The 22,071-nt window shown below is 56.2% G+C and overlaps 1 protein-coding gene across 1 annotated transcript; it reads right to left on the bottom strand.

The window, feature by feature from the left end:
• Window positions 1–275: 275 nt before the first annotated feature.
• On the bottom strand, window positions 276–21,130 carry LOC137309480 (voltage-dependent L-type calcium channel subunit beta-3-like; the record flags this gene model as incomplete). The annotated part of the gene is made up of 11 exons (XM_067977678.1): window positions 276–517; window positions 2,626–2,795; window positions 3,934–4,029; window positions 4,301–4,452; window positions 5,724–5,833; window positions 11,607–11,665; window positions 13,937–14,017; window positions 16,036–16,055; window positions 16,612–16,688; window positions 19,270–19,382; window positions 21,008–21,130. Coding segments are annotated over 11 exons (1,243 nt in total), but the record flags the coding sequence as incomplete, so codon positions are not given.
• Between the last annotated feature and the right edge of the window lie 941 nt (window positions 21,131–22,071).

The raw sequence follows: 22,071 nt of genomic DNA on the forward strand, positions 1-22,071 counted from the left end.
GAGCGAGCGGGGTTGAGGCGAGGGAGGGAGCGGTGTTTGAGGGGAGGGAGCGAGCGGTGTTTGAGGCGCGGGAGCGAGCGGTGTTTGAGGCGAGGGAGCGGTGTTTGAGGCGAGGGAGGGAGCGGTGTTTCGAGGCGAGGGAGGGAGGGAGCGAGCGGTGTTTGAGGCGAGGGAGGGAGGGAGGGAGGGAGGAGGGCCGAGGGTCTCAGTAACTGTCTCTGGGCCAGGGCCTGCTCCGTTGCCGGTTTCTCTGGTTGCGTTGTGTTCAGACTCACGCTCCAGCAGCCTGTCCTGCGAGTCGTGCCCGTTGGTGCTGTGCAGGCCGCTGCCGTGGTTCCGGTGGGGTTTGTACAGGTCCTGGTAGGCCCCCCCGGAGTACTGGTCCTCCAGCTGCCTCGACCGGCGATGGGGCAGGGGCTGCCACTCCTTCCTGGAGGTCTCGCTGGCATCGTCGGAGTGCATGGGGCTCTCCCGCTCGAGGGAGGACTGGTCCCCTCCGCGCCTCATCGGTCTGACCCTGCGCCAAACGCCAGAAAGAACGCACGGGTTAGAGGCGCTACGTTCACGGGCGGTGTGGAGGGGCGGGGTGGGGGGGGCGCTTGGCCGTTTTAATTCCTCCCCCCTGCGTACCGCGCCCCCTGCGTACCGCGCCCCCCTCTCTCTGCGTACCGCGCCCCCTCTCTCTGCGTACCGCGCCCCCTCTCCCTGCGTACCGCGCCCCTGCGTACCGCGCCCCCTGCGCACCGCGCCCCCCTGCGCACGCGCCCCCTGCGTACCGCGCCCCCTGCGTACCGCGCCCCCTGCGCACCGCGCCCCCTGCGCAACCGCGCCCCCTGCGCACCGCGCCCCCTCTCTCTGTGCACGCGCCCCCTCTCCCTGCGTACCGCGCCCCCTCTCCCTGCGTACCGCGCCCCCTCTCCCTGCGTACCGCGCCCCTGCGTACCGCGCCCCCTCTCTCTGCGTACCGCGCCCCTGCGTACCGCGCCCTCTGCGTGCCCCGCCCCCTCTCCGCGTGCCCCGCCCCCCTCTCCGCGTACCCGCCCCCCCTCTCCGCGTACCCCGCCCCCCCTCTCCGCGTACCCCCCCCCCTCCGCGTACCCCGCCCCCCTCTCCGCGTACCCCGCCCCCCCTCTCCGCGTACCCCGCCCCCTCTCCGCGTACCCCGCCCCCCTCTCCGCGTACCCCGCCCCCCTCTCCGCGTACCCCGCCCCCTCTCCGCGTACCCCGCCCCCCCTCTCCGCGTTACCCGCCCCCCTCTCCGCGTACCCCGCCCCCCTCTCCGCGTACCCCGCCCCCCTCTCCGCGTACCCCGCCCCCCCTCTCCGCGTACCCCGCCCCCCCTCTCCGCGTACCCCGCCCCCCCTCTCCGCGTACCCCGCCCCCCCTCCGCGTACCCCGCCCCCCTCTCCGCGTACCCCGCCCCCCCTCTCCGCGTACCCCGCCCCCCCTCTCCGCGTACCCCGCCCCCCCCTCTCCGCGTACCCCGCCCCCCCTCTCCGCGTACCCGCCCCCCTCTCCGCGTACCCCGCCCCCCCTCTCCGCGTACCCCGCCCCCCCTCTCCGCGTACCCCGCCCCCCCTCTCCGCGTACCCGCCCCCCCTCTCCGCGTACCCCGCCCCCCCTCTCCGCGTACCCCGCCCCCCCTCTCCGCGTACCCCGCCCCCCCTCTCGCGTACCCCGCCCCCCCCTCTCCGCGTACCCCGCCCCCCCTCTCCGCGTGTGCCGTGCTTCTCGCCCGACTTAGCCAATCTCAACCGCGACGTGGGTTCCCAACTGGCTCTCTCTCCTCTCCCTTCTCTCTCTCTCTTCTATCTCTTTCTCTCTTTTCTCCCTCTCTCTCCTCTCTCTCTCCTCTCTCCTCTCTATCCTCTCTCTATCTCCTCTCTCCCTTCTCTTCTCCTTCTCTTCTCCCTTCTCTTCTCCCTTCTCCCTCTCTCTATCTCCTCTCTCCCTTCTCCCTCTCTCTCCTCCTTCTCTCCCCTCTCTCCCTTCTCCCTTCTCCTCTCTCTCTCCCCCTCTCCTCTCTCTCCCTTCTCCTCTCCCTTCTCCCTCTCGCTCCTCTCTTCCCTCTCCTTTCTCTCTCTCCTTCTCCTCTCCCTTCTCCCTTCTCTCCCTCTCTCTCCTTCTCCCTTCTCCCTCTCTCTCTCCCCCTCTTCTCTCTCTCTCCCTCTCTCGCTCCCCCTCTTCTCCTCTCTCTCTCCCCCTCTTCTCCTCTCTCTCTCCCTTCTCCCTCTCCCCTCTTCTCCTCTCTCTCCCTCCTCCCTTCTCCCTCTCTCTCCTCCCTTTTCCCTCTCTCTCCTCCTTTTCCCTCTCTCTCTCCCTTCTCCCTCTCTCTCCTCTCTCTCCCTTCTCCTCTCCTCCCTTCTCCCTCTCGCTCCTCTCTTCCCTTCTCCTTTCTCTCTCTCCTTCTCCCTTCTCTCCTTCTCTCTCCTCTCCTCCCTTTTCCCTCTCTCTCTCTCCCTTCTCCCTCTCTCTCCTCTCTCTCCCTTCTCCTCTCCCTCCCTTTTCCCCTCTCTCTCCTCTCCTCCTTCTCCTTTCTCTCTCTCTCTCTATTATCGGAAGACGGGATGGGTGTGATGCATTACCTCTGGTCTGCGTCGGGGAGGAACGGTTTCACTCTTTTACCTGTAAACTGAGACGGCAGAGGGGGGTGTCAGGAGGTGCTGGTCGAGCAGGGGGTTGAGCGGAGTGTTGCCCGGTGAGTGTGTGGCTCGCCAGTACACCTCCAGGTACTCTGCGAGGTGCTCGCACGCGTCCTCGAGCTGGTTCTCGTCCAGGATCACATCAAACATTTCCTGCAAGGGCAAGGGCTCCGGTCAGTCAGAGAATGCCTCTTACGGACGCAATTCCCAACTCCGGACCCCCCCGCCATCAACATCCTGGGGGGGGGTCACCATTGACCAGAAACTCAACTGGACCAGCCACATAAACGCAGGGCTGCAAGAGCAGGTCAGAGGCTGGGGATTCTGCGGCGAGTGACTCACCTCCTGACTCCCCAAAGCCCCTCCGACCACCCGAAAGGCGCAGGTCCGAGAAGATAATAAGAAATCCCATTTATATTCTCCGCCTGTCACAACCTTCAGGGCCTCCCGAAACGCTTTACAGCCAATGAAGTGCCTTTGAAGTGTCCTCGCTGTTGTAATGTGGGAGAAACGTGGCAGCCAATTGAGCAAGATCCCACAAACAGCAATGTGATAAATGACCGGATAATCTGTTTTTTTTAGTGATGTGAGGGCGAAATATCGGCCCCAGGACACCCGGGGAGAACTCCCCCCTGCTCTTCTTTGAAATAGTGGCCGTGGGATCTTTTACATCCACCTCAGTTACCGACCCTCCGACGGCGCAGCCCTCCCTCGGCACCGACCCTCCGACAGTGCGGCGCTCCCTCGGCACCGACCCTCCGACAGTGCGGCGCTCACCTCGGCACCGACCCTCCGACAGTGCGGCGCTCCCTCGGCACTGACCCTCCGACAGTGCGGCGCTCCCTCGGCACCGACCCTCCGACAGTGCGGCGCTCCCTCGGCACCGACCCTCCGACAGTGCGGCCCTCCTCGCACCGCCCCTCCGACAGTGCCGCGCTCCCTCGGCACCGACCCTCCGACAGTGCGGCGCTCCCGAGTACTGACCCTCCGACAGTGCGGCGCTCCCTCGGCACCGACCCTCCGACAGTGCGGCGCTCCCTCAGTACCGACCCTCCGACAGTGCGGCGCTCCCTCAGTACCGACCCTCCGACAGTGCGGCGCTCCCTCAGTACTGACCCTCCGACAGTGCGGCCCTCCCTCCGTACCGACCCTCCGACAGTGCGGCGCTCCCTCAGTACCGAGGAGAACAATCCCGGCTTCTCTAGTTACCCTCGGATTGTTTTGGCACGAGAACAGCACAATCCCCAAAACCGCCCAGAGGCTGTAAGATACGACTTAAGATACGACTTACGGGCGGGCACTGAGCCAGTTTGTCGGCGGCCATCAGCTGAACGTTGAGGTGTTTGCTCTGTGACTTCCCGCGGGACTTGACCAGTCTCTGTAGCACCTGGAGGGAGGGAGAGAGAGAGGGAGAGAGGGGGTTGGTCATCGATGAACACTCTCACTCAAACACGCTCTCACTCAAACACACACTCTCACTCACTCAAACACACACTCTCACTCACTCAAACACACACTCTCACTCACTCAAACACACTCTCACTCACTCTCAAACTCTCACTCTCTCACTCACTCTCACTCACTCACACTCTCTCTCAAACGGATGCACACACCCCCCACCCCACCCCACACACACCCCCCACACAGAGGTGACTGACCTTTGGTGATGATACCTTGACGTAGACGATGACAGGAGCCAGTGAGGTCTTGGCGAGCTGAGACGGGTGGTTAATTGTGTCTGCGTCCAGAATCACCAACTGGAGGGTCTTCGCCAGCTCGAATATCCTCTCGATCTCGCTCTGAACCTCCGCTAGCGGGGAGGGGGAGCAGAGCAAAAAGACACAGTAGATGAGACGAGTATTTCTCAGAGACTCGTGTTTCAGGCACCGACCAGAGTTAACAATCGGGCTTCCAGAGTGTAAAGTAAAAGTCCAGCAATGTTTTAACGAAAGATTTGCATTTCTGCAGCGCTATTCGTGACCTCGGGACATTCCAAAACACTTTACAACCAATTAAATACTCCTAAAGTGTGGTCACTGTTGTAATGTAGGAAACGCTGCAGCCAACGGGGGCACAGCAAGATCCCACAAACAGCAATGTGATAAATGACCAGATAATCTGTTTTTTTTTTAAGTGATGTTGATTGAGGGATAAATATCGGGAATGTTTGATGGGACAGTGTAGAGGGAGCTTTACTCTGTATCTAACCCTGTACCTGTCCCTGGGAGTGTTTGATGGGACAGTGTAGAGGGAGCTTTACTCTGTATCTAACCCTGTACCTGCCCTGGGAGTGTTTGACGGGACAGTGTAGAGGGAGCTTTACTCTGCATCTAACCCTGTACCTGTCCTGGGAGTGTTTGATGGGACAGTGTAGAGGGAGCTTTACTCTGTATCTAACCCTGTACCTGCCCCTGGGAGTGTTTGACGGGACAGTGTAGAGGGAGCTTTACTCTGTATCTAACCCTGTACCTGCCCTGGGAGTGTTTGACGGGACAGTGTAGAGGGAGCTTTACTCTGTATCTAACCCTGTACCTGCCCTGGGAGTGTTTGACGGGACAGTGTAGAGGGAGCTTTACTCTGTATCTAACCCTGTACCTGCCCCTGGGAGTGTTTGATGGGACAGTGTAGAAGGAGCTTTACTCTGTATCTAACCCTGTACCTGCCCTGGGAGTGTTTGACGGGACAGTGTAGAGGGAGCTTTACTCTGTATCTAACCCTGTACCTGCCCTGGGAGTGTTTGACGGGACAGTGTAGAGGGAGCTTTACTCTGTATCTAACCCTGTACCTGCCCTGGGAGTGTTTGATGGGACAGTGTAGAAGGAGCTTTACTCTGTATCTAACCCTGTACCTGCCCTGGGAGTGTTTGATGGGACAGTGTAGAGGGAGTTTGTAGCTGTCTTAAAACCAGCAGTACAGCGCGACAGAGAGAGAGGGACTGCAGGTAGTCATTGAGAACGGATCGCGCAGTGCCCCCCGGGTGTAAATCGGGCGGTCTCTGGATTCTGGGGCGAAGCTGGTACCCAGAGTGGGCGTACCCCTGACCCTCTCTGTTCTCCCCCCCGCCCGCCCGCCCGCACTCACCGATACTCGACCTGGTGTTCGATCGTTCGATGATCGCCCTCTTGCTGGGGTTGTTGAGCACGGAGCGTTTGGCCAACGACAGATCGGCCGTCACACGTGTGATCGAGATCCTGGACCGCGGAGACAAAGACACGGTCACTGTGAGACCTCCCACTTGTACCCGGCCCCTTTCACCACCCTCGGGACGTCCCAAAGCCCCTTTACAGCCAACGGAGCACTTTTTTTTTCGAAGTGCGGTCACTGTTGTAATGTAGGAAACGCGGCAGCCAATTTGCGCACAGCAAGATCCCACGAACAGCGCTGTGACAAACGACCAGATAATCTGTGTTTTTTTTTAAGTGATGTTGGTTGAGGGATAAATATCGGCCCCAGGACACCGGGGAGAACTCCCCCCGGCTCTTCTTCGAAATAGTGGCCGTGGGATCTTTTACATCCACCTGAGAGGGGCAGACGGGGCCTCGGTTTAACGTCTCATCCGAAAGACGGCACCTCCGACAGCGCGGCGCTCCCCCCGGTACCCGCCCCTCCGACGGCGCGGCGCTCCCTCGGTACCGACCCCTCCGACGGCGCGGCGCTCCCTCGGTACCCGCCCCTCCGACGGCGCGGCGCTCCCTCGGTACCGCCCCCTCCGACGGCGCGGCGCTCCCTCGGTACCCGCCCCTCCGACGGCGCGGCGCTCCCTCGGTACCGCCCCTCCGACGGCGCGGCGCTCCCTCGGTACCCGCCCCTCCGACGGCGCGGCGCTCCCTCGGTACCCGCCCCTCCGACGGCGCGGCGCTCCCTCGGTACCGCCCCTCCGACGGCGCGGCGCTCCCTCGGTACCGCCCCTCCGACGGCGCGGCGCTCCCTCGGTACCAGCCCCTCCGACGGCGCGGCGCTCCCTCGGTACCCGCCCCTCCGACGGCGCGGCGCTCCCTCGGTACCGCCCCTCCGACGGCGCGGCGCTCCCTCGGTACCGCCCCTCCGACGGCGCGGCGCTCCCTCGGTACCGCCCCTCCGACGGCGCGGCGCTCCCTCGGTACCCGCCCCCTCCGACGGCGCGGCGCTCCCTCGGTACCGCCCCTCCGACGGCGCGGCGCTCCCTCGGTACCCGCCCCTCCGACGGCGCGGCGCTCCCTCGGTACCGCCCCCTCCGACGGCGCGGCGCTCCCTCGGTACCCCGCCCCTCCGACGGCGCGGCGCTCCCTCGGTACCGCCCCCTCCGACGGCGCGGCGCTCCCTCGGTACCGCCCCCTCCGACGGCGCGGCGCTCCCTCGGTACTGGCACTGGGGAGTGTCGGCCTGGGTTACGGGGCTCGAGTCTCTGGAGTGGGGGCTCGAACCCACGACCTTCTGACTGAAGAGAGGGGAGAGGGGGAGAGAGAGATTTCCCCAGTGAGCCACGGCTGACATCTGACGTCACGGTGGAGACAGGAGACGGCAGACGCCCCCCGTTGCGCGTTTGAGAGAAGACTCCATTTTGTTTTAAGTCGTCTTTGGGAGAGGACCTGGACGTTACTGGACAATGGGAGGGGAGGGGAGGGGAGGGGAGGGGAGGGGCGGTGGGAGCCTCGCTGGAGAGCTCCCCATGGCCGGACTGCTGATTGACTGTACGTGTCCCAGCAATGGACTTTTATATCCCCTCCCCCATTTCCTCCCCCCCGTGCAGAAGGGGGCTGACTCCCACTCTTCCCCGGGTCAACCACCCCACCCTCCGACAAGAGGCCGTTCCTCGCCCGTGACGGTGGGCGTCGGCCGGACATTCGACTGTGGGTGGCGTCACAGTCCTTTCCTCAATCGCCGAAAGAGGGGAGCAGGAGGGACCCCCCGGCCCATCGTCGACACGCCTGATCCAAAGGCACTGAAGTCAATTGTAGCCCACCAGTTAATGCAGCGACTGCTCAGGGGATGGATCCTGGGATCCTCTGGCTCAGACCCACAGCCGGGACGTTATTCACCGTTGCCTGCTGTGGGAGCGAGGTTGGGAATGGGCTTGAGAAATGCTCCTTTCATCTGTTTCTGCTGCACTCGATACCACGCCACATGAGGTCAGTGGAATGGGCCCAGAGTCTTCCCGCAGTGGGATTAGTGTGGGATTGATACTGGGCTGTGGGGAGAGAGTGGGGGCAGTGGGATTAGTTTGGGATCGATACTGGGCTATGGGGAGAGAGTGGGGCAGTGGGATTAGTTTGGGGATTGATACAGGGCTATGGGGAGAGAGCAGGGCAGTGGGATTAGTGTGGGATTGATACAGGGCTATGGGGAGAGAGTGGGGCAGTGAGATTAGTTTGGGGATTGATACAGGGCTATGGGGAGAGAGCAGGGCAGTGGGATTAGTGTGGGATTGATACAGGGCTATGGGGAGAGAGTGGGGCAGTGAGATTAGTTTGGGGATTGATACAGGGCTATGGGGAGAGAGCAGGGCAGTGGGATTAGTGTGGGATTGATACAGTGCTATGGGGAGAGAGTGGGGCAGTGGGATTAGTTTGGGGATTGATACAGGGCTATGGGGAGAGAGTGGGGCAGTGAGATTAGTTTGGGGATTGATACAGGGCTATGGGGAGAGAGTGGGGCAGTGGGATTAGTTTGGGGATTGATACAGGGCTATGGGGAGAGAGTGGGGCAGTGAGATTAGTTTGGGGATTGATACAGGGCTATGGGGAGAGAGTGGGGCAGTGGGATTAGTTTGGGGATTGATCCAGGGCGATGGGGAGAGAGTGGGGCAGTGGGATTAGTGTGGGGATTGATACTGGGCTATGGGGAGAGAGCGGGGCAGTGGGATTAGTGTGGGATTGATACAGGGCTATGGGGAGAGAGTGGGGCAGTGGGATTAGTTTGGGGATTGATCCAGGGCTATGGGGAGAGAGTGGGGCAGTGGGATTAGTTTGGGATTGATACAGGGCTATGGGGAGAGAGTGGGGCAGTGGGATTAGTTTGGGATTGATACAGGGCTATGGGGAGAGAGTGAGGCAGTGGGATTAGTGTGGGATTGATACTGGGCTATGGGGAGAGAGCGGGGCAGTGGGATTAGTTTGGGATTGATACAGGGCTATGGGGAGAGAGTGGGGCAGTGGGATTAGTTTGGGATTGATACAGGGCTATGGGGAGAGAGTGGGGCAGTGGGATTAGTTTGGGATTGATACAGGGCTATGGGGAGAGAGTGAGGCAGTGGGATTAGTGTGGGATTGATACTGGGCTATGGGGAGAGAGCGGGGCAGTGGGATTAGTTTGGGATTGATCCAGGGCTATGGGGAGAGAGTGGGGCAGTGGGATTAGTTTGGGATTGATACAGGGCTATGGGGAGAGAGTGGGGCAGTGGGATTAGTTTGGGATTGATACAGGGCTATGGGGAGAGAGTGAGGCAGTGGGATTAGTGTGGGATTGATACTGGGCTATGGGGAGAGAGCGGGGCAGTGGGATTAGTTTGGGATTGATACAGGGCTATGGAGAGAGAGCGGGGCAGGGATTAGTGTGGGATTGATACAGGGCCATGGGGAGAGAGCGGGGCAGTGGGATTAGTTTGGGGATTGATACAGGGCTATGGGGAGAGAGTGGGGCAGTGGGATTAGTTTGGGGATTGATACAGGGCTATGGGGAGAGAGTGGGGCAGTGGGATTAGTTTGGGGATTGATACAGGGCCATGGGGAGAGAGCGGGGCAGTGGGATTAGTGTGGGATTGATACAGGGCTATGGGGAGAGAGTGGGGCAGTGGGATTAGTTTGGGGATTGATACAGGGCTATGGGGAGAGAGCGGGGCAGTGGGATTAATTTGGGGATTCATACAGGACTATGGGGAGAGAGTGGGGCAGTGGGATTAGTTTGGGGATTGATACAGGGCTATGGGGAGAGAGCGGGGCAGTGGGATTAGTTTGGGATTGATACAGGGCTATGGGGAGAGAGTGGGGCAGTGGGATTAGTTTGGGATTGATACAGGGCTATGGGGAAAGAGTGGGGCAGTGGGATTAGTGTGGGATTGATACAGGGCTGTGGGGAGAGAGTGGGGCAGTGGGATTAGTTTGGGGATTGATACAGGGCTATGGGGAGAGAGCGGGGCAGTGGGATTAGTTTGGGATTGATACAGGGCTATGGGGAGAGAGTGGGGCAGTGGGATTAGTGTGGGATTGATACAGGGCTACGGGGAGAGAGTGGGGCAGTGGGATTAGTGTGGGGATTGATACTGGGCTACTGGGAGAGAGTGGGGCAGTGGGATTAGTTTGGGGATTGATACTGGGCTATGGGGAGAGAGTGGGGCAGTGGGATTAGTGTGGGGATTGATACTGGGCTACTGGGAGAGAGTGGGGCAGTGGGATTAGTTTGGGGATTGATACTGGGCTATGGGGAGAGAGTGGGGCAGTGGGATTAGTGTGGGGATTGATACTGGGCTACTGGGAGAGAGTGGGGCAGTGGGATTAGTTTGGGGATTGATACAGGGCTATGGGGAGAGAGTGGGGCAGTGGGATTAGTTTGGGGATTGATACAGGGCTATGGGGAGAGAGTGGGGCAGTGGGATTAGTTTGGGGATTGATACAGGGCTATGGGGAGAGAGCGGGGCAGTGGGATTAGTTTGGGATTGATACAGGGCTATGGGGAGAGAGTGGGGCAGTGGGATTAGTGTGGGGATTGATACTGGGCTACTGGGAGAGAGTGGGGCAGTGGGATTAGTTTGGGGATTGATACTGGGCTATGGGGAGAGAGTGGGGCAGTGGGATTAGTGTGGGGATTGATACTGGGCTACTGGGAGAGAGTGGGGCAGTGGGATTAGTTTGGGGATTGATACTGGGCTATGGGGAGAGAGTGGGGCAGTGGGATTAGTGTGGGGATTGATACTGGGCTACTGGGAGAGAGTGGGGCAGTGGGATTAGTTTGGGGATTGATACAGGGCTATGGGGAGAGAGTGGGGCAGTGGGATTAGTTTGGGGATTGATACAGGGCTATGGGGAGAGAGTGGGGCAGTGGGATTAGTTTGGGGATTGATACAGGGCTATGGGGAGAGAGCGGGGCAGTGGGATTAGTTTGGGATTGATACAGGGCTATGGGGAGAGAGTGGGGCAGTGGGATTAGTTTGGGGATTGATACAGGGCTACGGGGAGAGAGTGGGACAGTGGGATTCGTGTGGGATTGATACTGGGCTATGGGGAGAGAGTGGGGCAGTGGGATTAGTGTGGGATTGATACTGGGCTATGGGAAGAGTGGGGCAGTGGGATTAGTTTGGGGATTGATACTGGGCTACGGGGAGAGAGCGGGGCAGTGGGATTAGTTTGGGGATTGATACTGGGCTATGGGGAGAGAGCGGGGCAGTGGGATTAGTTTGGGGATTGATACTGGGCTATGGGGAGAGAGCGGGGCAGTGGGATTAGTTTGGGGATTGATACTGGGCTATGAGGAGAGAGCGGGGCAGTGGGATTAGTGTGAGGATTGATACAGGGCTATGGGGAGAGAGTGGGGCAGTGGGATTAGTGTGGGGATTGATACAGGGCTATGGGGAGAGAGCGGGGCAGTGGGATTAGTTTGGGGATTGATACAGGGCTATGGGGAGAGAGTGGGGCAGTGGGATTAGTGTGGGGATTGATACAGGGCTATGGGGAGAGAGTGGGGCAGTGGGATTAGTGTGGGATTGATACAGGGCTATGGGGAGAGAGTGGGGCAGTGGGATTAGTTTGGGGATCGATACAGGGCTATGGGGAGAGAGCGGGGCAGTGGGATTAGTTTGGGGATTGATACTGGGCTACGGGGAGAGAGCGGGGCAGTGGGATTAGTGTGGGGATTGATACTGGGCTACGGGGAGAGAGCGGGGCAGTGGGATTAGTTTGGGGATTGATACTGGGCTACGGGGTGTGTTTCTGTTCCCTGGTCCAGTTCCTACTCTTTACACCGGTCGCCATGGGGCAGATTGAGATATCTCACCTTCCGTTGAATCTGTGCTTGAGGAAGTCGAACAGCGCTTTCTGCATCATGTCAGTCACCTGCGGAGGGAGAGAGTCAGAGGCAGAGGCAAGAGAGAGAGCGCGCCAGAGGGTGGAGAAGGAGAGACTGAGGACACAACGAAGGATTGGCGCATCACCATAAAAAACCCTGACGTTCATTCACGCCCAGACACACCGTACAAACATCCACCCTGGCGTGTTTTTTAGCAGGCTGTTGAAGAGATTGGCTCCCAGTGGGGAACCGCAAGGATCAGTGCTGGGGCCTCAGCTATTTGCAATCTGTATTAGTGACGCGGACAACAGGACCGATTGTAATGTATCCGAGTTTGCTGACGATACAGAGCTCGGTGGGAAAGTAAGCTGTGAGGAGGACACAAAGAGTCTGCAAAGGGATATAGACAGGTTAAGTGAGAGGGCAAGAAGGTGGCAGATGGAGTATAATGTGGGGAAATGTGAGGTTATTCACTTTCGTCGGAAGAATAGAAAAACAATATTTTTTAAATGGTGAGAAACTATTAAATGTTGGTGTTCAGAGAGACTTGGGTGCCCTCGTACAAGAAACACAAAAAGTTAGCATGCAGGTACAGCAAGCAAATGGCATGTTGGCCTTTATTGCAAGGGGATTGGAGTACAAGAGTAAGGAAGTCTTGCTACAGTTGTACAGGGCTTTGGTGAGACCCCACCTGGAATACTGTGTACAGTTTTGGTCTCCTTATCTAAGGAAGGATATACTTGCTTTAGAGGCGGTGCAACGAAGGTTCACTAGATTAATTCCTGGGATGAGAGGGTTGTCCTATGAGGAGAGATTGAGTAGAATGGGCCGATACTCTCTGGAGTTTAGAAGAATGAGAGGGGATCGCGTTGAAACATAAGATTATGAGGGGGCTTGACAGGGTAGATGCTGAGAGGCTGTTTCCCCCTGGCTGGAGAGTCTAGAACCAGGGGGCATAGTCTCAGGATAAGGGGTCGGCCATTTAGGACTGAGATTGAGGAGGAATTTCTTCACTCAGAGGGTTGTGAATCTTTGGAATTCTCTACCCCAGAGGGCTGTGGATGCTCAGTCATTGAATATATTCAAGGCTGAGATCATTAGATTTTTGGACTCGAGGGGGAATCGAGGGATACGGGGATCGGGCGGGAAAGTGGAGTTGAGGTCAAAGATCAGCCATGATGTTATTGAATGGCGGAGCAGGCTCGAGGGGCCGAATGGCCGACTCCTGCTCCCATTTCTTATGTTCTCCCGGGGTGGAACAGAGAGACAGTCCCTCCTCCTCCTCCTCCTCCTCCTCTTCCTCCTCGCCGGGGCCTTTCAGTGTTCTGGTACTCGGTGCCTGAAACTGGGAAACGTCCCATTCCCCAGCGCTGGCACCTCCCCTCACCTCGACAAACTCACAAACACCACAACAACACAAAAAAAACACGGGACTCTCAGAAGTGCAATGAGATGTACCGTCCCTGTGCCATCGCTGTTCACAATTCTGTTACAGGGACACGGGCTGCTCTCTCTCTCCGAGTTGGTGTATGAATGTGTGTTTGTGTGTGTGTGTATGAGTCTGTGCACGTGTATGAATGTGAGTGAGCGTGCGTGTGAGCGTGCATGTGTGTGGGCAGTGAGTGCGCGTGTGAGTATGCATGCGTGTGAGTATGCGCGTGTGTATGAGCATACGACCGAGCGTGTATGAGCGTGCGTGAGTGTGCGCGTGTGTACGAGCGTATGTCTGAGCTTGTATGAGCGTGAGTATGAGTGCGCGTGTATATGAATGAGTGCACTGTGTATGAGTGTGTGCGTGTGTGTGTGAGGGTACGTGTATATGAATGAGTATGTATGCGCGTGTATATGAGTGAGTGTGAATATGAGTGTGTGTGTGCGCGTGTATATGTGTGCGTGTGAATATGAGTGTGTGTGTGCGCGTGTATATGAGGGCGTGTGAATATGAGTGTATGTGTGCGCGTGTGTATATGTGTGCGTGTGAATATGAGTGTGTGTGTGCGCGTGTATATGTGTGCGTGTGAATATGAGTGTGTGTGTGCGCGTGTATATGAGGGCGTGTGAATATGAGTGTGTGTGTGCACGTGTATATGTGTGCGCGTGAATATGAGTGTGTGTGTGCGCGTGTATATGAGGGCGTGTGAATATGAGTGTATGTGTGCGCGTGTATATGAGTGAGTGTGAATATGAGTGTGTGTGCGTGTATATGAGTGAGTGTGAATATGAGTGTATGTGTGCGCGTGTATATGAGGGCGTGTGAATATGAGTGTATGTGTGCGCGTGTATATGAGGCCGTGTATATGAGTGAGTTTGGTACTTGCCTCGTATCCTTTGAGAGAAGGTCCTACCAGAACGACCGGTCTCATGGAAGGGACGACATCGTAGGGTGGGACAAGCTCTGTCTGAACAAGGACACGGTTTTGGTTCTCTCAGTTGTAAATGCCCCCATCACTTGGCCCAATTAACAACCATCATTACCGTCAACGCAGCAAATTAAACACGGACCACGGCCCCACACCTACGTCCGCCGTCGGCCGACATCTCCCCTCCTGTGCCCACTTTCCGCTCCCTCCTCCCTGAGATGATACTCCACCTCATCCGTCACTTCGCCCTCTCTCAGTTCTCCTGCTACAATCCACAGGCTTCGGAACTCAACTCTGGCCTCATTTAAAGGCCATTTCGTGGCCTCTCTCCGACTGCTGTCAGGCCTGCTGCTGGCCGACCCTGGGAGAATCGGCCCAGCACCCAGGTTTAGTGTAAGCACGACGCTGATTATATAAATTCCCGTCTTTAAAAGAGAGTGCCTTTGGCAGGAGAAAGTTTGGCATTGGGAGCCCATCGTAATAACACTTCATTATGTGGCGCGGTGGATTATAGGTACCTGCCCTGGGAGTGTTTGATGGGACAGTGTAGAGGGAGCTTTACTCTGTATCTAACCCTGTACCTGCCCTGGGAGTGTTTGATGGGACAGTGTAGAGGGAGCTTTACTCTGTATCTAACCCTGTACCTGCCCTGGGAGTGTTTGATGGGACAGTGTAGAGGGAGCTTTACTCTGTATCTAACCCTGTACCTGCCCTGGGAGTGTTTGATGGGACAGTGTGGAGGGAGCTTTACTCTGTATCTAACCCTGTACCTGCCCTGGGAGTGTTTGACGGGACAGTGTAGAGGGAGCTTTACTCTGTATCTAACCCTGTACCTGCCCTGGGAGTGTTTGATGGGACAGTGTAGAGGGAGCTTTACTCTGTATCTAACCCTGTACCTGCCCTGGGAGTGTTTGATGGGACAGTGTAGAGGGAGCTTTACTCTGTATCTAACCCTGTACCTGCCCTGGGAGTGTTTGATGGGACAGTGTAGAGGGAGCTTTACTCTGTATCTAACCCTGTACCTGCCCTGGGAGTGTTTGATGGGACAGTGTAGAGGGAGCTTTACTCTGTATCTAACCCTGTACCTGCCCTGGGAGTGTTTGATGGGACAGTGTGGAGGGAGCTTTACTCTGTATCTAACCCTGTACCTGCCCTGGGAGTGTTTGATGGGACAGTGTAGAGGGAGCTTTACTCTGTATCTAACCCTGTACCTGCCCTGGGAGTGTTTGATGGGACAGTGTGGAGGGAGCTTTACTCTGTATCTAACCCTGGACCTGCCCTGGGAGTGTTTGATGGGACAGTGTAGAGGGAGCTTTACTCTGTATCTAACCCTGTACCTGCCCTGGGAGTGTTTGATGGGACAGTGTGGAGGGAGCTTTACTCTGTATCTAACCCTGTACCTGCCCTGGGAGTGTTTGACGGGACAGTGTAGAGGGAGCTTTACTCTGTATCTAACCCTGTACCTGCCCTGGGAGTGTTTGATGGGACAGTGTAGAGGGAGCTTTACTCTGTATCTAACCCTGTACCTGCCCTGGGAGTGTTTGATGGGACAGTGTAGAGGGAGCTTTACTCTGTATCTAACCCTGTACCTGCCCTGGGAGTGTTTGATGGGACAGTGTGGAGGGAGCTTTACTCTGTATCTAACCCTGTACCTGCCCTGGGAGTGTTTGATGGGACAGTGTAGAGGGAGCTTTACTCTGTATTTAACCCTGTACCTGACCCTGGGAGTGTTTGATGGGACAGTGTAGAGGGAGCTTTACTCTGTATCTAACCCTGTACCTGCCCTGGGAGTGTTTGACGGGACAGTGTAGAGGGAGCTTTACTCTGTATCTAACCCTGTACCTGCCCTGGGAGTGTGTGATGGGACAGTGTAGAGGGAGCTTTACTCTGTATCTAACCCTGTACCTGCCCTGGGAGTGTTTGATGGGACAGTGTGGAGGGAGCTTTACTCTGTATCTAACCCTGTACCTGCCCTGGGAGTGTTTGATGGGACAGTGTAGAGGGAGCTTTACTCTGCTAAGTACAGAAGTTCATCAAAGATACAGATTGACACTTACCACTTTTTGCTTCTGCTTTGCTGTAAATTTAAAAAAAGAAGCAAATTAGTTAACAAGACAAGAATGTTGGCCTGCAGTCCTTGTGACTTCCAGCATCAGAAACAGAAGGAGGCCATTCAGCCCCTCGAGCCTGTTACACAGGAACAGGAGGAGGCCATTCAGCCCCTCAAGCCTGTTACACAGGAACAGGAGGAGGCCATTCAGCCCCTCGAGCCTGTTGCACAGGAACAGGAGGAGGCCATTCAGCCCCTCGAGCCCGTTACACAGGAACAGGAGGAGGCCATTCAGCCCCTCGAGCCCGTTACACAGGAACAGGAGGAGGCCATTCAGCCCCTCGAGCCCGTTACACAGGAACAGGAGGAGGCCATTCAGCCCCTCGAGCCTGTTGCACAGGAACAGGAGGAGGCCATTCAGCCCCTCGAGCCTGTTACAAAGGAACAGGAGGAGGCCATTCAGCCCCTCGAGCCTGTTACACAGGAACAGGAGGAGGCCCATTCAGCCCCTCGAGCCTGTTTGTTGATTGATTAAAATCACGTGGATCTGTGGAACGACAAACTGGGATCAAAGTTGCTTCACCTGTTGATGGGGGTGTCGATCTCCAGCTGCCCGACACCATCTCCCCTAGGCTGCTGGAAGAGTTTGCACCTGTTTTGCTAACGAGAAGGATTAGCATGGTTAGTGTCCGTCACAAGCTCATGCACTCCTGCCCGTCTGTGTCCAGAAACCCCCTCCCCTCCCCACGACCTCTTCTCTGCCCTGCCTGCCCCAAACGATCCGCTGCTATTCCACCGTGTGGGGCTGCGCGTTTCACTTGAAGTTCCTTAAGCTTTACGGAGCTGAGGGCAGGCGGCGTAGGAGGGAGGAGGAGGAAAGGAGAGATAACCAATTACAACAATTTGCATTTATATAGCGCCTTTAATGTCCCCAAGGCGCTTCCCGGGAGCGTAAATCAGACACCGAGATACATAAGGAGATATTAGGGACTGGTGACCAAAAGCTCGGTCAAAGAGGTAGGTTTTAAGGAGCGTCTTAAAGGAGGAGAGAGAGAGAGGCGGAGAGGTTTAGGGAGAGAATTCCAGAGTTTAGGGCCCGGGCAGCTGAAGGCACGGCCGCCAATGGTGGGAGCGATGGAAATCGGGGGGATGGACGAGAGGCCAGAATTGGAGGAGCGCAGAGATCTGGGAGGGTCGTAGGAGGTCACAGAGATAGGGAGGGGTGCGAGGGCCATGGAGGGGATTTGAAAACGAGGTTGGAGAATTTTAATGCCGGACCGGGAGCCAATGTGGGTCAGCGAGCACGGCGGGGCGGGGGGGCGATGGGTGAACGGGACTCGGCCCGAGTTCGGATACGGGGCAAGCAGAGTTTTGGATGAGTCGAAGTTTACAGAGGGTGGGAGATGGGGGGCCAATGATTCGCACAGAGGTTCTCAAAATGCAAACAAAACAATTCTACTTTGCTGTAAAAATGCGCTCTTTGTCGGGGAGAGAGAAAAAAACATATTGTCCGACAGCCCACCCCCCTCGAAATAGCAAAATCTGGAAAACAAGTAGAGGAGATATCAAATGTCCAGCCAGGTTGGAACTTAACTTGGCCGTACCCCAAGTTGAGGGTCCCAATACCGTCCCATCATCGATCCGTTTCCCACCCCCACCTCAAATCGGGTCGGGCGAGAGGCGGTGTGGACTGTTTTACGCAGTAAATGTTTCCAGTTCCCCAAATTCGTTAGAATCATAGAAGGAGGCCATTCAGCCCTTCGAGCCCGTGCCGGCCCTTTGTAAGAGCGATCCAGTTAGTCCCGCTCCCCGTAGCCCTGCAAGTGTTTTGCTTTCGAATGTTTATCCAATTCCTTTTTGAAGGCCATGATTGAATCTGCCTCCACCACCCACTCTGGGCAGCGCATTCCAGATCCTAAACACTCGCTGCGTCAAAAAAAAAGTTTTTCCTCATGCCGCCTTTGGTTCTTTTGCCGATCACCTTAAACCCGTGTCCTCTGGTTCTCGACCCTTCCGCCAATGGGAACATTTTCTCTCTTACTTTATCTAAACCCCCTCGTGATTTTGATCACCTCGATCAAATCTCCTCTCAACCTTCTCTGCTCTGAGGAGAACAATCCCAGCTTCTCCGGTCTCTCCACGTAACTGGAGTCCCTCATCCCCGGGACCGTTCTGGTAAATCTCCTCCGCACCCTCTCCGAGGGCCTGGACATCCTCCCTCAAGTGCGGTGCCCAGAACCCAACACAATGCTCCAGTTGTGGCCGAACCAGTGTTTTATAAAGGTTCATCATGTCTCGTCGATTAAATGCTGGCCCCCTCCCGCCTCACAATGTTCCCCCCCACCACTAATGAAACTGGTTGACTGTTTTTGGGGTACAGTTTCATGGTTGCCCTCTGGTTCTCACTCAGCTGTCTCTTGTGTTCCATGTGGAAAGGCGCCAGCTTGGAGGTACGGATAGTGCAGCAGTTATGTCACTGAGCCAGCAATCCAGCGGTGCACGGGTTCAAATCCCGACCCGCGCAGTTTGGGAATTTGAGAGAAGTTTGTTAAACTTCTGGAAATAAAAAGTTGGTGTCAGTGAAAGTGAAGGTGTTCAGATTGTCGTTTTACAAACAAAAACACAAATGGTTCCATTAATGTCCCTTTAGGGAAGGAAACCTGCCGTCCTGACCCAATGATACAGCACGGGAGGAGGCCATTCGGCCCATCGTGCCTGTGCCGGCTCTTTGAAAGAGCTGTCCGATTAGTCCTGCTCTTTCCCCGTAGCCCTGCAAATTTTTCCCCCTTCGAGTATTTATCCGATTCCCCTTTTGAAAGTTATTATTGAATCTGCTCCCACCGCCCTTTCAGGCAGCGCGTTCCAGATCATCACAACCCGCTGCGTAAAAAAACATTCTCCTCATCTCCCCCTCTGGTTCTTTCCCCAATTATCTTAAATCTGTGTCCTCTGGTTACCGACCCTCCTGTCACTGGAAACAGTCTCTCCCCATCGACTCTATCAAAACCCTTCATGATTTTGATCACCTCTATTAAATCTCTCTCTGCTCTGAGGAGAACAATCCCAGCTTCTCCAGTCTCTCCGCATGACTGAAGTCCCTCATCCCCGGTACCGTTCTGGTAAATCTCCTCCGCACCCTCTCCGAGGGCCTGGACGTCCTCCCTAAAGTGCGGTGCCCAGAATTGGGGGACGATTCTCCAGTTGAGGCCGGACCTGTGATTTGTGAAAGGGGTATCCTTACCTGTGGTTGCTCTGCCTGGATTTGATCGCCTCCAGTCTGAGTGGACTTGGAATGAAGCCAGTCTCACAGCCTTCCTTCACCAGTCGTCCTATCCACCAATCATTGTTGTACTTCTGCGGAAAGAGGAAGAGGGGGGGAAGTGATTACAGCTTGGGGGAGTGGGCCCAGACTCTGCGTTTCTGCAGGCTACTCCCCCCCTCTCCCACACCCCACCTACCGAGGAGGGGTGGGGAGTGCGTTGGTAACCAGAGGTCACGGACTTAAAATAATTGGCCAAAGGACCAGAGGGGAATTGAGGAGAGATGTTTTCACACACAGAGGGTTGTGATGATCTGGAACGCGCTCCCTGAAAGGGCGGAGAGAGCAGATTCTACAGGAACTTTCAAAAGGCAATTGGAGACCTGTACTCGAAGAGGACGAGTTTGCAGGGTTATTGGCGGGGGGGGAAAAGGCAGGAGAGTGGGACGAATTGGAGACAGCTCTTTCAAAGAGCCGGCACAGGCACGAGGGGCCGAATGGCCTCCTTCTATGCTGTAAGATTCTATGAGGTTCCATAAGGTGGGGGAATGGGGAAATTGAAGGCCAACCCAAGCCTGTGGGGGAGTGGAGTTAAGGGAGAAACAGAGAGTGAAAGAGAGAAAGAGAGTGACAGAGAGACAGTGAGAGAGAGAGAGAGAGAGAGAGAGAGAGTGAGGGAGAGAGAGAGAGAGAGAGTGAGGGAGAGAGTGACCAATAAAACAGGGAAAAATGACTGGGTCCAGTGAGATTCCATAAAGTGGGGCTGAATGAGGAGAGATTTGGCCAATGGGAATCCATAAAATACGAGAGAACAGGAAGAGGTTTGGTCCGTACGGATTGTGTACAGTGGGAGTGAATGGGAAGGGGTCGGGTCCTTTGGGATTGTGTACAATGGGATGTGAATGGGAAGGGGTCGGGTCCATTGGGATTCTGTACAATGGGAGTGAATGGGAAGGGGTCGGGTCCTTTGGGATTGTGTACAATGGGAGTGAATGGGAAGGGGTCGGGTCCATTGGGATTCTGTACAATGGGAGTGAATGGGAAGGGGTCGGGTCCATTGGGATTGTGTACAGTGGGAGTGAATGGGAAGGGGTCGGGTCCATTGGGATTCTGTACAGTGGGAGTGAATGGGAAGGGGTCGGGTCCATTGGGATTCTGTACAGTGGGAGTGAATGGGAAGGGGTCGAGTCCATTGGGATTCTGTACAGTGGGAGTGAATGGGAAGGGGTCAGGTCCATTGGGATTGTGTACAGTGGGAGTGAACGGGAAGGGGTCGGGTCCATTGGGATTGTGTACAGTGGGAGTGAACGGGAAGGGGTCGGGTCCATTGGGATTGTGTACAATGGGAGTGAACGGGAAGGGGTCGGGTCCATTGGGATTGTGTACAATGGGAGTGAACGGGAAGGGGTCGGGTCCATTGGGATTGTGTACAATGGGAGTGAACGGGAAGGGGTCGGGTCCATTGGGATTCTGTACAGTGGGAGTGAATGGGAAGTGGTCGGGTCCATTGGGATTGTGTACAGTGGGAGTGAACGGGAAGGGGTCGGGTCCATTGGGATTGTGTACAGTGGGAGTGAACGGGAAGGGGTCGGATCCATTGGGATTGTGTACAGTGGGAAGTGAACGGGAAGGGGTCGGGTCCATTGGGATTCTACACTCGATAGAGGGACGATGAACATGACACTGTTTTCCATGAGTGATGCCTTCCATCAGTTCTGACCTCTTTTATGTGCAGAAAGTCTTTGGCATCGAAGGATATCGCTGCTCCCTGAAGCGGAGATTCCTCATCGAGCGGGCCGCAGTAAGTAACGTTCGTTCGCACCGCAAACGCCACCGGCTTGGTCTGAGGGAGAAGTCGAGCTCCGTTAGTCAGGTGTAAAGTCAGGGCAACCACTGTCGCAGAGGTGTTCCAACACAGCCTGCTCGCTCCTCGTCCTTTGGTCAGTGAGACACAGCAAGACACTCCAATAACACATGTCAACAGAAGGCAGCATTGCACGGAGAGTGAGTGTCGCAAAGGGCCACTTATTTAAGGAAGGGACGTACTTGCATTGGCGGCAGTTCGGAGAAGGTTCACTCGGTTGATTCCGGGTATGGAAGGGTTGTCTTATGAGGAAAGATTGAACAGGTTGGGTCTATACTCATTGGAGTTTAGAAGAACGAGAGGAGATCTTATTGAAACAGACAAGATTCTGAGGGGACTCGATAGGGTAGATGCTGAGAGGATGTTACCCCTCATGGGGGGAATCTAAAACTAGGGGGCACAATCTCAGAATGAGGGGTCGCCCGTTTAAGACGGAAATGAGGAGGAATTTCCTCTCCCAGAAGGTAGTGAATCTTTGGAATTCTTTACCCCGAAAAGCTGTGGAGGCCGAGTCATTGAATACATTCAAGGCTGAGTTAGACAAATTTTTGATCAGCAAGGGAGTCAAAGGATATGGGGAAAGGGCAGGAAAGTGGAGTTGAGGTAAAAATCAGATCGGCCATGATCTCATTAAATGGCGGAGCAGGCTCGAGGGGCCGAATGGCCTGCTCCTGCTCCTATCTCTTATGGTCTTATTGCTAATTGTGTTTGAGTCGATTCTAGACGTGTTGCCTTGAGTTTAGAACGCTCTCCCTAAAACACCCCCCGCCATCGTTACCCCTCTCCCCCCAGTGCCAGGTCACTTCCCCTGACAACTGGTCAGTGTTTAAAAAGAAAGAAAGATCTTGCATTTTATATCCAGGGCCTTTCACCACTTCAGGACGTCACAAAGCGCCTTACAGCCAATGAAGTACTTTTTA

Source organism: Heptranchias perlo, unplaced genomic scaffold, assembly GCF_035084215.1.
Source record: "Heptranchias perlo isolate sHepPer1 unplaced genomic scaffold, sHepPer1.hap1 HAP1_SCAFFOLD_1665, whole genome shotgun sequence".
Classification (NCBI taxonomy): domain Eukaryota; kingdom Metazoa; phylum Chordata; class Chondrichthyes; order Hexanchiformes; family Hexanchidae; genus Heptranchias; species Heptranchias perlo.